Below are 17,557 nucleotides of genomic sequence, written 5' to 3'. Positions count from 1 at the left end.
AAATTGTAACAAGCTGCCCAACAAAATTTAATTTTTCTAACATAGTTATGTTTGAAATGAGTGACCAGATTTTGGGGTAACTGAGTATGATGGTGACCACCTAGAACCATGTTTTCCAATATTATCTCCAAAAACAATATAGAAAAAAGAAGAAATAACATTACACCAAAGCCATGCCCTCAGCATAACCTGAAGACAGAGTATGACCAAATTTCAAAACTTTAAGTAAATTAAAAAATAATAAAGAAATAATTTCAACAAATCCTAACAAAATCTCAAGTTTCCATATTACTGTGAGGCCTTATATTAAACAAGAAAGAATCCAGAAAAACTGAAGTTAAGGTAAAAAAATAAAATATTAATATTGGGCTTGTTGTTAGCTTTATTATTTTTTTGTTGTTGTTATTACCAGAAAAATTGAATCTGATATATATGTATATATATATATATATATATATATATATATATATATATATATTTAAAAAAACAGAAAATTCTATTCTGTTATGTGTACCATAATTGCTTTATGTTAGATGTATACATAAATGAATAAAACATCCCCAAACTCATTTTACTTAAAGAAAAAAATGAATAAAAAAATTGATTTTAAGATAATACAAATTTTTTTAAAAAATTAAGTAAATCATGTGTTAGTAATATGCTGGTATCCAGAACCCCCTTTTTTTTTACTCAAATAGAACACAGCTTAATGTTTTTTTAACTTTTTTAAAAGTTGGATAAATATCAGATTTTGCTGTACTTTGCAGAATAAGCCTAATATACTGGTTATAAAGAGAATTATTGGAGGATTGACTGTATTTGACCCTGATCTCTTAAGCAAGTCTCTATTCTGTTACTCTTCAACTTTTACAACCATTATTTCAAATCTTATCTTTTACCCCAAACCTCTTACCCCTTCCCCTGTCTTCTATCTTTCTGTTCACAAGGGAGCTCTCATCTTATCACACAGAATGAAAAGGAACAATTAGACTAATGATAGCTGATGTTTTCCTACAGGATATACCAACCTACTTATATGTGTATATTCTTCACTTTTTTTGTGGTAAAGGAGAAAATTTCATCATTAAAAATACACCTTGTTTGTGGTGAGCTGTCTCACCTGTTCTTTCTGTAGTACTTGACTCTTAATTTTACCTCTCATTTAAACTGCTCAAGTCCCTTTAATACCAAGAAAGAAAGAAAGAAAGAAAGAAAGAAGAAAGAAAGAAAGAAAGAAAGAAAGAAAGAAAGAAAGAAAGAAAGAAAGAAAAAAAGAACATGGTTCTCGAAACACTGGCCAGAGCAATTAGACAGACGAAAGAAATTAAAGGCATAAAAATAGGAAAAGAAGAACTTAAATTATCACTATTTGCAGATAACATGATTCTATACCTAGCAGACCCAAAAGAGTCTACAAAGAAACTATTAGAGCTAATAAATGAATTCAGCAAAGTGGCAGGATATAAAATCAACATGCATAAATCAAAGGCATTCCTGTATATCAGCGACAAATCCTCTTAAATGGAAATGAGGACAACCACTCCATTTACAATATCCTCAAAAAATAAAATAAAATACTTGGGAGTCAACCTAACAAAAGAGGTGAAATACTTATACAATGAAAACTACAGAACCCTAAAGAGAGAAATAGAAGAAGATCTTAGAAGATGGAAAAATATACCCTGTTCATGGATAGGCAGAACTAACATCATCAAAATGGTGATATTACCAAAAGTTCTCTATAGGTTTAATGCAAGGCCAATCAAAATCCCAACAGCATTTCTTGTAGAAATAGAGAAAGCAATCATGAAATTAATATGGAAAAATAGAAGACCCAGAATAGCAAAAACAATGCTAAGCAGGAAGTGTGAATCAGGTGGTATAGCGATACCAGACTTCAAACTATACTACAGAGCAATAGTAACAAAAACAGCATGGTACTGGTACCAAAACAGGCGGGAGGACCAATGGTACAGAATAGAGGACACAGAAACCAATCCACAAAACTACAACTATCTTATATTTGATAAAGGGGCTAAAAGCATGCAATGGAGGAAGGATAGCATCTTCAACAAATGGTGCTGGGAAAACTGGAAATCCATATGCAACAAAATGAAACTGAATCCCTTTCTCTCAAAATGCACAAAAATTAACTCAAAATGGATCAAGGAGCTTGATATCAAACCAGAGACACAGCATCTGATAGAAGAAAAAGTTGGCTACGATCTACATACTGTGGGGTCGGGCTCCAAATTCCTCAATAGGACACCCATAGCACAAGAGTTAATAACTAGAATCAACAAATGGGACTTACTAAAAATAAAAGGTTTTTTTCTCAGCAAAATAAACAATAAGAGAGGTAAATAGGAAGCCTATATCCTGGGAACAAATCTTTACTCCTCACACTTCAGATAGAGCCCTAATATCCAGAGTATACAAAGAACTCAAAAATTTAGACAATAAGATAACAAATAACCCAATCAACAAATGGGCCAAGGACCTGAACAGACACTTCTCAGAGGAGGACATACAATCAATCAACAAGTACATGAAAAAATGCTCACCATCTCTAGCAGTCAGAGGAATGCAAATCAAAACCACCCTAAGATACCATCTCACTCCAGTAAGATTGGCAGCCATTACGAAGTCAAACAACTATAAGTGCTGGCAAGGATGTGGGGAAAAGGGTACACTTGTACATTGCTGGTGGGACTGCAAATTGGTGTGGCCAATTTGAAAAGCAGTATGGAGATTTCTTGGAAAGCTGGGAATGGAACACCATTTGACCCAGTTATTCCCCTTCTCGGTCTAGTCCCTAAAGACCTAAAAAGAGCATGCTACAGGGACACTGCTACATCAATGTTCATAGCAGCACAATTCATAATAGCAAGACTGTGGAACCAACCTAAATGCCCTTCAATAGACGAATGGATAAAAAAAAATGTGGCATTTATACACAATGGAGTATTACTCTGCATTAAAAAATGACAAAATCATAGAATTTGGAGGGAAATGGATGGCATTAGAGCAGATTATGCTAAGTGAAGCTAGCCAATCCCTAAAAAACAAATGCCAAATGTCTTCTTTGATATAAGGAGAGTAACTAAGAACAGAGTAGAGATGAAGAGCATGAGAAGAAGATTAACATTAAACAGGGATGAGAGGTGGGAGGGAAAGGGAGAGAGGAGGGAAATTGCAGGGAAATGGAAGGAGACCCTCAGGGTTATACAAAATTACATACAAGAGGAAGTGAGGGGAAAGGGAAAAATAATACAAGGGGGAGAAATGAATTACAGTAGAGGGGGTAGAGAGAGAAGAGGGGAGGGGAGGGGAGAGGAGGGGGATAGCAGAGGATAGGAAAGGCAGCAGAATACAACAGACACTAGAATGGCAATATGTAAATCAATGGAAGTGTAACTGATGTGATTCTGCAATCTGTATACGAGGTAAAAATGGGAGTTCATAACCCACTTGAATCAAAGTGTGAAATATGATATGTCAAGAACTATGTAATGTTTTGAACAACCAACAATAAAAAAATAAAAAATAAAAAGAAAGAAAGAAAGAAAGAAAGAATTCTTTATTCTAAGCATAGCCTAGCTATGTTCCTGACTCTTTCCTACCCTTCAGGGCCACAGTTTAAATTCTTCTTCATCTCCTTATCAGTCTTTGCTTCTGTCTACAAATAGAAACTGCTCCCCAAATGTTATTCATTGCCTCCATGATGCCAGACCAAAGGACCCCAAGTGGATGCTCACTGTCCATCTTACTTGACTTTTCTTCAACATTTACACAGTTAACCTTCCTTCTCTTGGCAAAAAAAAAAAAAAAAAAAAAAAAAAGAGCACTGCACATCTGTAGGAATTACACTAAGATTTCTAAGTACTTCTGGAAGAATTGTCTGGGGAAATCAAAGTTGGCAAGATTCCTGAACAGCCATTAAGTTCTCAAAGCAGGTGAAATCCCATATAGATTCCAAATCTTAACCAGCAAGGTCTTAATAATCCATAATCTCTTGTAGGAGTTCTGTCATCCTTGAGTGTACACCTTCTATCCCCTCATATCCTGGTCAGAGACAGAAGGGGAACAGAAAACAGAAAGTAGATGGTTATAAGACTCAAGTACTTTTAGTGGCCCTTGAGATCCAGGGGTCTAAAAGACCAGGAGAACTCAGGTGAGATGATCTGATATCTTACCATTTAACTAAGATAGGAAGAAAAGAAGAAAGGCTTCTTGTTACTTATTCAAATGTATATACAAATATCATTATTGAAAATGGGTTGCTATGTCTACGTTTGTTTTGAAAAATAACTACACATGTTATCAGAAAACATATGGATCATAATAAAATTTGATTAAAAATGCTTTTGTAGTCACATAATGGAATAAATGTTATATTTTTAAATGTAATTTGTTTCCTTCTGTAGTTCTTTAGGAACTAGATGTGTTTTTTTTTTAATTTATTTTAGTTGTTGATAGACCTTTGCCTTATTTATTTATTAGTAATGGTGAGAATCGAACCTAGTGCCTCACATTCCAGGCAAGTTCTTTACCACTGAGCCCCAACCCCAGTCCCTGGATGTGATATTTGAGCACAGTATAATAGAGTTGCATATACAAAAATCTTACTTTATTTTTACAGTCAACGTTAAACGGATTTAATATGGCTCACTTAATAAAATGAATAATTTTGTTTTATGGTGTCCAAATTTCAAAAAGGTAAATATTTTGCTTATTTTTTTGAAATCTTTTTTTTAGTTGTACTTGACACAATACCTTTATTTTATTTATTTATTTTTATGTGGTCCTGAGGATAGAACCCAGGGCCTCGCACGTGCTAGGTGAGTGCTTTACCACTGAGCCACAACCCAGCCCCTATTTCGCTTTTTTTATTTTTCTAAAAGAAGTTTACAGTTCACAGTTATTATTTTTCAAATCTAGAGATAATAAATATAATTTAGAATAATAGATCATATTTTTGAAGTACTATATTTTAAATGCGATAATAAAGAAAATTCTGTCAGGCACACACCCAAATGAACTGGGACCCACAACTCTGAAGCACTTTTTTCGAAAATTGTGTTTCAAGTATAATCTTTGAGATTTAAATTTTTGAGACTTTTTACAGTTGTTAAACATCAAAATAAAATAAAATTTTAAATGTGGGCATGTAAAAGTTTACAAGATGGATGGGTCGGCTAGATTAATAGATGATTCATTAATTTCCACTACACCTTGATTCCATCTCTTTTCTATTATCTTTTTCATGTGTCTTCAACTTTTCCCAGTAAAATCAATTCTCCTCCTTTGTAAAATAACCCAGACATCTTTCTTTAAAAAGAAGTAAACCAGGGAGGGAAAGGGAAAGTACTGGGGAACAGAAATGAACAGATTTCATTGTTATATTATGTGATGTGCAAATACATAGCAAAGAATTCCACTAGTGTGAGTAATTATAATGCAACAATTCTTTTTTTTTTTAAGAGGTAAACCAGACACCAGTCTTGAAATTCTTATACAGATCTGCTTTCTCTCTAATTTCACATTCAAATTTCTACAGAAGTGTTTTCTCTTTATAATCTCACCAATCTGCTCCATTCTGTCTTCCACCTTCTATTACCCATAACATTGTTCCCAGACTCCTGAGTTATCATTTCTCCTTCATCACCAGTTAAATGCAATGAACTCTGTAATCCCCCATCTTGGTTGACTTGAATTCAGCCAGCTAACCACCTGGCACTCTTTTGAAACCTGTCCTTTTGCCATTCATGGCGTAACTCTCTCCATCTTCTACTACAACCCCAGTCACTCTTTCTTAGTGTCTTTGGCAGGCTCAGTTTCTTCCCCACGTCATTAAGTGTAGGAGTTTTTTAAGGTTTGGCCTTAGGCCTGCTTTTATTCTAATTCTCTATTGTGTCTGAGTGATTTCATCCAAATCCATGGTTTCAATTACAAAACATTTATAGTCCTAAGCAAGACTTCTGAGCTCAACTGCTAACTTAAATCTCTCCTTTGACATAACAAAGGCATATCAAATATGACATTCAAGGGGGAACTCAGGATTCTCTGTTCAAATTTGGTTTACTTCCTACCTTACCTGAGGCTTACCACAAGAGTCATGCAAATCACAATTCTGAGATTTGTCCTCCCTTGCTTTCTATTTAATTCCTCATCAGATTAAGTTCTTATCTGAATATCTCAAGACTACCCTTTTCTCTTTATCTCTGTCACCTCCTTAGGCTAAACTCTAACATTCCTTCCCTAGATTATTGAAATAACCTGATAACTTCTCTTCCTCTTTCTACTCTGCTAGTCTTCCTGAGTCAAATCAAGACTGATGACTGTTTGTATGTGATCCATGAGCTGAGAGGAGTTTTTAAAGTTTTAAATATAAATAGTCAAAAGTTTTTAAATGGTTTTTAAAAACCACAGAATACTAATGTTTTGTGATGCATGGAAATCTATATGAAATTAAATTTCAGTGTTTATAAATAAAATATTAACAGGCAACATATATACTCCCTTGTTACAGATTGTCTCTTGCTGCATTTTTGCTGCATTGCACATTGAGTGACAGGAATGACACCGTGCATGGTGCTCTCTTCACTTCAAATGTGAATTTGAGTAATCCAGTCATAATAGCATTCTCAGTACCATACTGTTCCTAATCACCATGCCTACGCATCACGGGAAAACAGGAAGAGAAAAGAGGACTTTGAATAATACGATTTTAAGTCATGATGGAGTGTGAAATATGCTGTTGAATTATGTGGTGAAGAAGTGTATTTTATACAATGCCTCTATAACTCTGCTTAAAGAATGTAATGCATGTCATGTGAGTTGAGGGTCCCAGTTGACTCAGGCATGTGTTTGACTAAGCTCTCATCACAATGTCTTCACTTACATGGAAATCAATCGTCAGAAAAAGTAGAAAATTTTAACCTAAAAGTTTCATTACAAATTTTATTCACAAAATTAAGACTACAACCAAAATAAGATTCTGAGTAGTTCATTTGTTTAATCAAGCAAGGAAAGCCATTCACTGATAGTGAGTTATTTAAAATCCTACCCTATAAAGGAATTTTCTATATACCTCAAAAAGAAAATCCATTCTTCTTATTAATAGACCAATAATAAAGAAAAATTATACTTGTTGTGGTTACTACTATTATACCATGAAAATTTTATCAGGAAAACTGTCTAGCTATTTGTGTTCTTTCTTATTATTTAAGTACTATATAAATTAAGTATGCAATTTTGCCTCGTGATATGATGATATGCATACCTTAAAATATTTATTGGATAGAGCTGGAGAATATCATCCCAAAGAACCAAAAGATCACTGTTTTCTCTGATATGCAGATGCTAATTCACAGTAAGGGGGAGAGGCTAGGATAGAATAGAGGTATTTTTTGTTAGGCAGAGGTGAATGAAGGGATGGAGGGGGATGGGAGTAGGAAGGATAGTCGAATGATTTAGACATTATTACCCTATGTACATATCTGACTACACAACATACTACATATATTACTACAACCTATGTAACTCTACATCCTGTGCAACCAGAAGAATGAGGTTATACTCCATTTATGTATGATGTGTCAAAATGCATTCTAGTGTCATGTGTAACTAATTAGAACAAATAAAAAAAATATATATTTATTATCTGGCCCTTAGCAATGCTTGCTCACTCAACCTCCTTCTGTCTCCTTCCAATCTTTCTCTGTGTCCAACCAGATAAATCAATTCAAAATACCTATTAGCTTACCATACTTCAAAGGATTCCCACTACCCATTGGACAAGGACAGACATTCTTAAAACTACCTTTATTAGTGTTTACCTAAAAGTAAAACTTTTACTTTATCTCCTCTGACTTATTTCTTTTGCAAGTCCTCACATAAAATCTCTTGGCTGCTGGGCACGGTAGCACTTGCCTGTAATCTCTGCATTTCAGGAGGCTGAGGGAGGAGGATAGCAAGTTGAGGCCAGCCTCAGCAATTTTAATGAGGCTCTCAGCAACTAAGTGAAACCTTGTTGTAAAATAAAAATGGCCCAGGATATGGCTCAGTGGCAAAGCACCCATCACTTCAAGCCCTAATTTAAAAAAAAAAAAAAAGTGAAAATTTCTATATAGTAAAACTGCTTTCAATCTATTCCATAGGGAGAAATAGGGGTCATGTGTTTTCTTATATACATGAATGTCTACACATATTTTCATATACTTATATAAACACATTATATACATAATAAAATTTCACTAATCATCTCTACAAGAAAAAGTAGCCCTGGCCTCTACTGAAAGTAAACATAGGAAAATGATGTGTGGTACCTGTGCCTGAAGAAAACTGTGGATCAGCAGTACAGTTTGGAGGTTCAGGAACATCAATGATATTAATAATCAGAACACGTCTCATGAGTCCTCCAGTATCAACTATAAATAGAAACCTTATTGGATCAGTTTCATAATTAAAAATTTTGGTAGAAGTGATTACACCAGAACCTAGTAAAAAAATAATCCAAAAATTATAATTACTATCAGCCTAAGAAACATACCTTTTACATCTTAAAAGGTGTTATAATTACAGATTTTAACTCTTTTATAAAGAATGTAAATCAGAAATGACATGATATAACCAATATTACCCATTTAACAAGCATCATATGAATTTTTAATGAATTTTTAAAAGCTAGGAATGCAATTAGTCTGCATTTTTAATTTTTAGCCACCTCATTAAAAAGTTTTCAAATATGCAAAAGGATAGCAAAAGCTAGAGTTTTCTTTTCTTTTCAAATTGGTTTATAATTTAGACACATATTTTTAATCAACTATATTTTCCCCTCAAATATTTTCATTGAAAATCATTGCCAAAGACAACAGAGGCCATCAATGACCCATCATGTTGTGAGTACATTCATGTCTACTTTTTATTAAAAGAGAAAAAAAAATATTTTATATCTAAACTCCTTATTTGTATGAGTTTACCATAAAATTATAACACAGGTTTGGCAAGAATTCTCTGTTATCAAAGGAGGCATACTGTCCGAAAAGATGATTATTTGTGCTACTGATTGCAACAGTAACCAATTCCCTACTGGACTAGGCTAACACATGAGAGTAAAAGAACTAATTAAGACAAGAAAGGTATATATGAAAGGAAGAAAAATATAGACACTGATAAAAATGAAAGTTTTTATTTTGTTACTATTAGCAATATAATATTCTATTATTAATATGAAATTTAAAAATTAATTTTGAATGGGTGCATTATAGTTACACATAACATTGTGATTCATTGTGATATAGTTGCACATGCCCATAACATAATTTGGTTAATTCCATCCTATAGTACCTCCCCTTTCCCTTCCTCCTAAATCTGGACATTTTTAAAATGAATTATAAACTATTAGTAAATAAGTTATTTTAAAAGTTGATGTAATATTTGTAATGCTTTTTTAAAGCTTCAAGTCATAAAATCTACTGAATTAGAAAAAAATTATCCTGTATTCTGAGAAATTCACTATTATCAAGTAGCAACATGTGTTTAAAATATATACTAATTATGCTTTTATAATGAATTTGACCAAGACAAAAAAGCGAGTTTCCCAGAAACAAATACATTACCTACAAATTTATATAAATCTTGCTTTTTAGCTTTATGGAATGATAAGAGTCAAGTCAAATCAAGACATAACAAGAAACCAGAATAACCCTACCTGATCTCTTTTTCAAACTGAAATGGAGCTTATAGATTCCTTGTACATAATTCAAGAATCTGTCTCAAATTGGGGTGTTGGATCAAACCTCAAGAGAATATTAATAGAATCAACCATTGGATGTATGTTTAACATAGTGTCTCCTAGCAAGTCTTCTCTAGACCGATTAAAGGAACTAAAACTTAATTGAATGGTCTTATAGTTCTCCTTTAACTCCCAAGAAAGATTTTTTGCTCCCTATTTTGGTATGAAAATATAACAGGAAAAGTCCCAGTTCCCATATTGACAATGTACCAAATAAACTGTGGCACACTAGAAACAACTAGAACCATTTAGGGCCTAGAAGCACCAACTATCAAAGGGAAGACACTTCTACAATATGTTATTAAGTGAAACCCATCTTCCCAGTGCTAGTCTAGTCCCAGGATATTGTAGATGGGCCACCAGGAATAGCATCAGAAGGCTATGGCTTCTACCCCAGTTTGGATCTTAAATGTCTCCCAAAGTCCTATGTGTTCAAGGATTGGTTCTCCATCTTGGTACTATTGGAATATGGTGGAGTCTTTAAGAATTACAGCCAAGTGAGAGGTCTTTGGGTCACTGGGGCATGCCCTTGAAGGGGACTGTTTTATTCCAGTCTTTTCTTCTTTCTCTCTTTTACTTCCCAGCCATTAGACGAGAGGTTTTTCTCACCGGTGTACTCCCACCATGGTGTACTACTTTGCCACAAGACTAAAAGCAACAGGACTGACCAAGCATGGATTGTAGCCTTCAAATATCAAAATAAAACTTTCTACAGGTTGCATTATCTCAGATATTTCTTACACTGATAGAAACCTAGGTAACAGCACCTTAGAGAAGCTAAAGGGAAACAGTTTCAGAAACAAACCTGTTGTTTCAGAAACAAACCTGTAGTTTCAGAAACAAACCTGTAGTTTCCTGAGATTAATCAGATCTTTAGAACTTAGACTTCAGAATGAACCCAAGTAATAACAGGGGAAGAATCACTTAGCCAACTCAGTGTTGTTTAAAGCCACATGTTTTGAAGGAGTTCATTATGTAGTCCCTTAAGACAGATAAGGGAGGAATGCAGATTCAAAGTGGTGGGATAAGAATTGGAAATACAGACATGAATTTATTGGTATAGGGATAGACACTAAGAAAACAGGGAAAACAACAGAATCAGTCACAGTCCTTGGGCTCAAGAGGTACAATCAAGGAAATAAAGCTGCTAAATAAAGTGGATTAAAAATACAAAAAGGAATATTTTATGCAGTGATGAGGACAGGGTAGATGTTGTGGTTACTTGGGAGGAATTATTTCCAAACTAATAATTGATAATGATGTGAAAAATTTGGCCAGGAGAAAAGGAGGCAGAAAATATATTGAAAGACCCAGGGAAAGAAGAAAAATTTGCATTAAGAGATGTATATTTTGACTAAAATATAAAACATTTAATGGAGAGTGGTGAACTTTATAAAGTTCACACAAAGGTTAAAGTAGAAGCAGCATTATTGAGTCTATATTTGAATACTTTAATATGTTTGAACATATATCTATGAGGTAGAGACATTGGTGGTCTGGAGTTGAGTCATAATATTTGAAATTATATATATATATATATATATGTATATATATATATATATATACATATATATATATATATATATTTGAGATCATACGAATTTTTTTGTAATTGTAGTCAAGGGTTACATAGGTGTGGTTTTAGTCAAGATAGATTCAAGGTGGAATGTGCAGAGTGTAAATACAAAGGAACCTAAATAGCCCTAAATCACACCCTGTAAACATGTACAGGTTAAACAAAGGAACTATAAGAAGAAGGAGAATAAGAAGAAGAACAGGAAAAGGAGATAAAGTGGTAAATAGGGAAAATCTGCATTAAATTATGTAAAAAGCAATTTAAATATGAATGTGTTTCAAGAAGTAGGGAGTGATTTTTTTTCACTTTGAAATCTTAAAGAGAGATTATATGTGATCAGGACAAAATATGGCATTATGTTTACCAATAAAGGGGATTGTTCTGTATGGTAACAGGTCTTGATGAGGTAACCTATCACAGTTCATTTTGAACATCATAGAAGAATAAATGAGAGGTGTGGGAGGGGAAAGTGTTCTATAGAACTCTTTAAAGATATTTATCCAGTCTAATGAGAAGTGAGATATTCTATTAAAAGTCAAAAAGAAGACAGGAGAAGGAAAGAAACACTTGGCAAGAGTGGATTTTATTGAAATGCAAAAGGCTTAAAAGACTACTTAAAGATTAGGAGAAGGGAAGAAGTAAAGAAGAGAAAATATTCTTTTCTGACTTAAAAAAATAATTTAAGGATGTCCAGAAAACATTTTGGTTGACATGTTAACATGTTGATTTATGTGATTTTCTCCAAGAATATCCAACAACCCTAGCATAGCAGGAAACATTAACAATTGATTAATCTCATGCTGGAATTTTCCAGAAGAGAATTTGCAAGAGGAAGCACAGGGTAGGTTATCCAAGGATAATGTTAAGGAGGAGTTGAAAGATAGATCAGAATGACAGGGCATAGAGAAGAGGTGAATGATAGAAAGAAAGAAAATAAATCAATGGAATGGTGACCTTAGAGATAATGGCAACACAATATTATAGTAATAACTGAAAAAAAAAAAAAAGAGCTGAAAGAGGCCTAAGAGTGAGATTCTGAATTAAGAGTGAAAAAATGGAATTATTCTGGGTGCTGAAGTTCTGGATACAACCACAGAGTACGTAAATGGTAGTTAATTTTAAAGACATGGGAATTTAAGTACAGGATTTACACTGAATAAGGTAAAGGGTCTTACATGTGGGGTGCTGGATAGGACAGAGTGTGAACATCATAGTAACATACGAAATGGTGGCAGAACTTGAAATAGAAACACTGTGAGGGATGCATTCAAGTCCCCAGGGCTTGTGGGGGAGTGATTAGTTTAGTGTGGTGAGGAGCCAAATATCCGGAGCTCCAAATGAGCAGGGATCCTTCCCAAAAAATGTCTGAGCAGTGGTCAGGAATCAGCTTTGCAGGGTAAGAAGCATGCTGACTCGCCACTTCCTGACTCAGAGATGCAAGATGTGTGTGGGAGAAGGAAGAATAGCAGCTTAAGGCCCTCTGCAGTTGTCCCTTGGGATGATCAATTCTGGTTAAAGCCAAGAGGTAGAGAATATCATGAAATAGAGTGCAAAAGTAAGGAATTTTTAAAAGTTGTATTTATTGATTTATAAATGGTACTTTAGAGGGCATAACATTGCAAAGAGAATACCGGGCCAAGTTAGAGGAAAGGAAGCCTTGAGTAGCATGGTGATAAGGATAGGGGAGAGGATACATGCCTATTTGTGGCTTTTCATCCTAGGCAACTACCCAGAAGATGAGAGGCAGAGTGGGGCACAGAGTTCCACGGAATCAGATTGAGACATTTCCTTAGTATAAGTGGTGTGCAAAGAGGAGGGTGATTCATCTGGGAACCAGGCCATGGTTTATCACTTCTAGCCAAGGTCAAAAAGAAAAGGAAAAAAAAAAAAAAAAAAAAAAGACTTGGATGTAGAGGGCAGGCAATCAGCTTCTAGGGAGGTGAGTCTTATTGCAGTCTGACCACATGGAATCAGAAATCCTGTGCCCCGGGGAAGGTTTTCAGTATCACTAGTCAAGGAAGCAGGGTTGTTCAGGTTTATTCTGAATTTGAGGTTTAGAGTGACTGAGAGGAAGGGAAACAGCCAAGTTGGCAAAGGTTAGAATTAATCTCTGCAGAAAATGGAACCAGGGGCTTTATTCTTAGAGTATAGAGCTGTTCTCAGCCACCAGTAAAGCATTCTAGGGAAGTGACAGTTGGGTGATGGCCAGTGAGACATAGTGCTATTTTCAAAAATGTTAAATTTATAAAAATCATAGCAGGCAATATTTTGACCTTTCCTGAGCATAGTACAAAAATCAGTGTATACATAACAGCTATAGGAAATATAAATAAAACAGTTGTTCTAGCATACATCTCACTTTAGAGTTATCATCTGCTTAATTATAAGTGAGGGAAACGGATCTATTTTTTCACCCACCCACGGATAGTTTACCCTGCCAGCTACCTGACCAGGTATGAGTTCTCCCTGTCTTGGCTAGTTCATTCACTTAGGCAGGGGTGGGGGGAATTGCAATTCACTTAGCCAAAGTATATTTTAAATTGTTTTTCTAGAAAGTAGTATATATACTGGATGATCTTTTCTATTATTCAAAGGCTGTTTTTTTTTTTTTTTCCCTGAAAAGAAGGAGGTGACTCTCAGGTTAACAACGAACAAAACTTTTACTTCTTTATGGAAACACTGTAGAACAACATGAGTTAGGGGCAAAGCAAGAATCTGAAGTCTCTTTGGAGATATTAACTAAAGCAAAGTATGCCAAAAAACTCAATATGCCATATGAGTATAACTAAGTCATTTACTTTTAAGCCTAAAACTTAAATAATAAATATAAAATAAATAAAAATATAAAAATGTTAATATTCATTTACTTGCATCAATGACAAAATCCTTTGTTTTATTCAGAAAGCGATATGCATCTGCTTTTCCTGCCACATCTTTATCATAAGCCCGACTGAGTTGTGTTCCAGGGGCCATGTTTTCAGGCAAATTCACAGGGTTAATTAATATCTGAATTTCTGCTCCAATGTAGGAAAACACTGAAAAGATAACACAGAGATACTTCTTAAGTAATACCAAGAAAATTCACAAATGAAAATTTTTACCAATAATCATTCTAGATATTTGTTCCCTAAATTACATACATAGCTGAAATTATATTTGGGAAAAAATTTCTTCTAAAACTGAATCAATGTTTTTTTTTTTTTTCTCTAAACTGCATTCAGTATTATATTTCTATGTTGGGCTGTACACAACAAACTTGAAAGAACAAGTTGAGATCCCAAATTTACTATCTTTATTTTTTCATTCAACATGCATACCTATTACCATACAGAATGATTTCTCCAGTCAAGATGGTAGTTTCACTCACTTTCTTATTCAGTTTATAGATCATTTCAGTCAATTTTTCATGTTCACTTGTTATGTTTTTAAAGTTTTTAAAGCCTGCTGTTTTTCAATATTAAATGCTATTTGAAAAAACTCAATGCCTTTGTTTTAATTGACTTATTTTCATTTTTTAAGAAAGAAGAGAGATTAATTTTGATTTAGTTGTAACTTATAAATTGCACTATATTGCACCCCTAGAGGGAAAACCAGAAATAAACACATCCTAAAACTTACTTCCAGACAATGTGGTATGATTAAAAGGATAAACACACACACACACACACACACACACACACACACACGTAGTTACATAAGATATCCAACAATAGCCTAATATTAAAAATAGTCATAAATTTATACATATTTCATGACTACTTGTTATAAAATAGAAGATTTTTAAAAAGCAAATTAAGCTACAAAAAGAGGACCCTAAAGAAAAACAAAAACACTAAAAGTAGATTCCTATTTGAAATAATTCCAGATTATTTTGAGTCTTTGTTCTTTAATCTCTCTCTCTCTCTCTCTCTCTCTCTCTCTCTCTCTCTCTCTCTCTCTCTCTCACACACACACACACACACACACACACACACACACTACAAGAACAAAATATTCAATAAATTAAATGGATCTCAACAAATTTCTAAACTAGCACTTAAACTTGCATTTATCAAAAGAAAAAAAAACATCAAATCTAAACAAACCTGTATATACCAATAAAATCTTGAAGATATTCATATTTAGACCGGCTTCCTAATGCCCGTGGCAATACCATCAACAAATGTGTGGCTATTTATATACAAATTCAGTCTTTACACAAATTAAGCCATCAAGTCAACAAGTTGTTACTCAACGTGGAAGCCAATCATTTAATTTTATTTAATTGAGTGATTATGCACATGGGTCATATTACAACTTCTAGGTCTGCTTCCCATACAAATCTGATGAGATTATCTCAGCAAAGCCAGGATCACTAAATAACAATTTAATCTGTGTCTTGAGAGTTGATGTGTGTATACTATGGAGAATTTTTGGCAAGAAGTTCGGGTGATTTGTTCTTTAATCCTTATTGACCTAGTAGAAGGTGCTCTGCAAGTAGAATAGTTTTGTGTTGTTTGTTTTGTTTTGTTTTTTTAAAGATTACTCTTGTCAGGGGGACTTATGTGAAGCTTATATACCCATGAGGGACTGAGGATATAGTACAGTGGTAGAACACTTGCCTACCATGCATAGGACCTGGGTTTGATCCCCAGAACCACAAGAAAGGAAGAAAGAAAATAATTAAAAAACGTTAATGTTAAATTATTTGTGCCAGAAGTAGTTTGGGCTGGGCACTGGACTCCAAGATAAAACCCTGTGGTAGATCCCAGCAAGTGCAGTCTTTCTTCCCACTTTGCCACCCAAAGTAGGGGAGGCAGTCAGGGTTGTCTGGGTTTCAGTGGCACTGGCCCATCCAGTACTTCCAGCAGGGGTCTGGAGTTTTCCCAGTACCAGATTTCACCATGGGAGGTCTGGTCCTGGGTTTCAAGTCTAAAACCTGACTTCATTCTCTCTTCCCTTCCCAGCAGCAGGTGTCTCTCCACAGGACTGCTTGACTACTCTTTACTTCCTACCTTCTTCAATGCACCTTTTGAATTCATTATTCTAAAAGCAGGCACTATGGTCTCTGACCTGATTTCCTTAGCTGTTGTGAAGGTGGTTTGGTCCTGAGAGTCTTTCATATCTGTGTGTCTGTGGTGAGACAATCACTGGAGCATATTAACTGCCAACTTACTTTGCTTTCTGAGTTGCAATACTTATAGAAAGTGTATCAAAACATTAAAAACTCTGTTAGTATAGGTTAGGAATGAACAAAAATGTTTAAAACAGTAAAATATGTATTTGATGCATTGTAATTAAAATGAGAATTAAAATGTTTATGAAAAATCTTTTGAAAAATAATTTCAATAGTTCTAACCTTTTCATCACATAACTTTTATCACAGATCCTTTCTGTGTCTTGGTAAATTATTTTATTTCTTTCTAGTTTGGATCAATTTCCCACATTTTATCTTTTACACTGTCAGTGTTGTGAAATGTCTTCACAATTCTCTTGAAGATTTTTGAATATATCACATCCTCTGGGATGTCCCATTTTTTTATCACAACCAATTTTTTCACTTATGTTGATGTGACCTTCACTGAGCCCTTTGGTGATATACCTCTTTTTTTAAATAGCAGTAGTGCCAGCATTCCTACCATCATATTTTCTTTCTATTTACTTCATTTATTACTGCAAAATTATTTGCATTGAGAAATTAATGTTTATGTCATACTGCCCACATAGTATTCATTGTTCATTTCTTCTTAGATGCTTTTATGATTTCAAAATTATGCTTCATGTAATATTTAATCAAAAGATCACCTATAAAAATTGCATAATCTTCAGCGATAATGTCGATAGACTGAAAATCCATCTAAAGTTAGCAACAGTTAGAATTTGGAAAAAATCCTTGATTTACTGACTGGATTAATAAAGTTGTGCTTGATGAGGAAAAATACATTTTTATTCAAGACACTAAGAAAATCAGAATGGCTAGGAATCTTAACTGGTGGTAGTACTTTTTTAAAAGTTAAATTATTTAAGTAGAACCTCTCTACTATGGAGAATAGATAAGGATATGTATGATTCAGCCAATTACAATGCTAAAAACATGCTTTGAAGCATACCTGTCCTTCAACTGAGGCATCAAAATTTATCCAAAAGTAATAGTTTCTGTGATTTTAAGTAAAAATAAATTCCATTAATCATGTAATAAAATC

General features: G+C 34.1%; 1 protein-coding gene across 1 annotated transcript in view; it reads right to left on the bottom strand.

Moving 5' to 3' along the window:
- Window positions 1-15,494, bottom strand: part of LOC120891565 (cadherin-related family member 4) — a 143,629-nt gene extending 128,135 nt beyond the window's left edge. Inside the window, exons 1-3 of the mRNA XM_040290880.2 lie at window positions 15,461-15,494; window positions 14,243-14,410; window positions 8,331-8,501 (exon numbers count right to left, since the gene is read on the bottom strand). Coding sequence (XP_040146814.2) covers window positions 8,331-8,501; window positions 14,243-14,410; window positions 15,461-15,494 — 373 coding nt within the window. The remainder of the gene's footprint in view (window positions 1-8,330; window positions 8,502-14,242; window positions 14,411-15,460) is intronic.
- Window positions 15,495-17,557: the final 2,063 nt, after the last annotated feature.

The sequence above is a fragment of the Ictidomys tridecemlineatus genome, chromosome 2 (assembly GCF_052094955.1).
Source record: "Ictidomys tridecemlineatus isolate mIctTri1 chromosome 2, mIctTri1.hap1, whole genome shotgun sequence".
Taxonomy (NCBI): domain Eukaryota; kingdom Metazoa; phylum Chordata; class Mammalia; order Rodentia; family Sciuridae; genus Ictidomys; species Ictidomys tridecemlineatus.
This window is presented reverse-complemented; position numbering and strand designations above follow the sequence as displayed.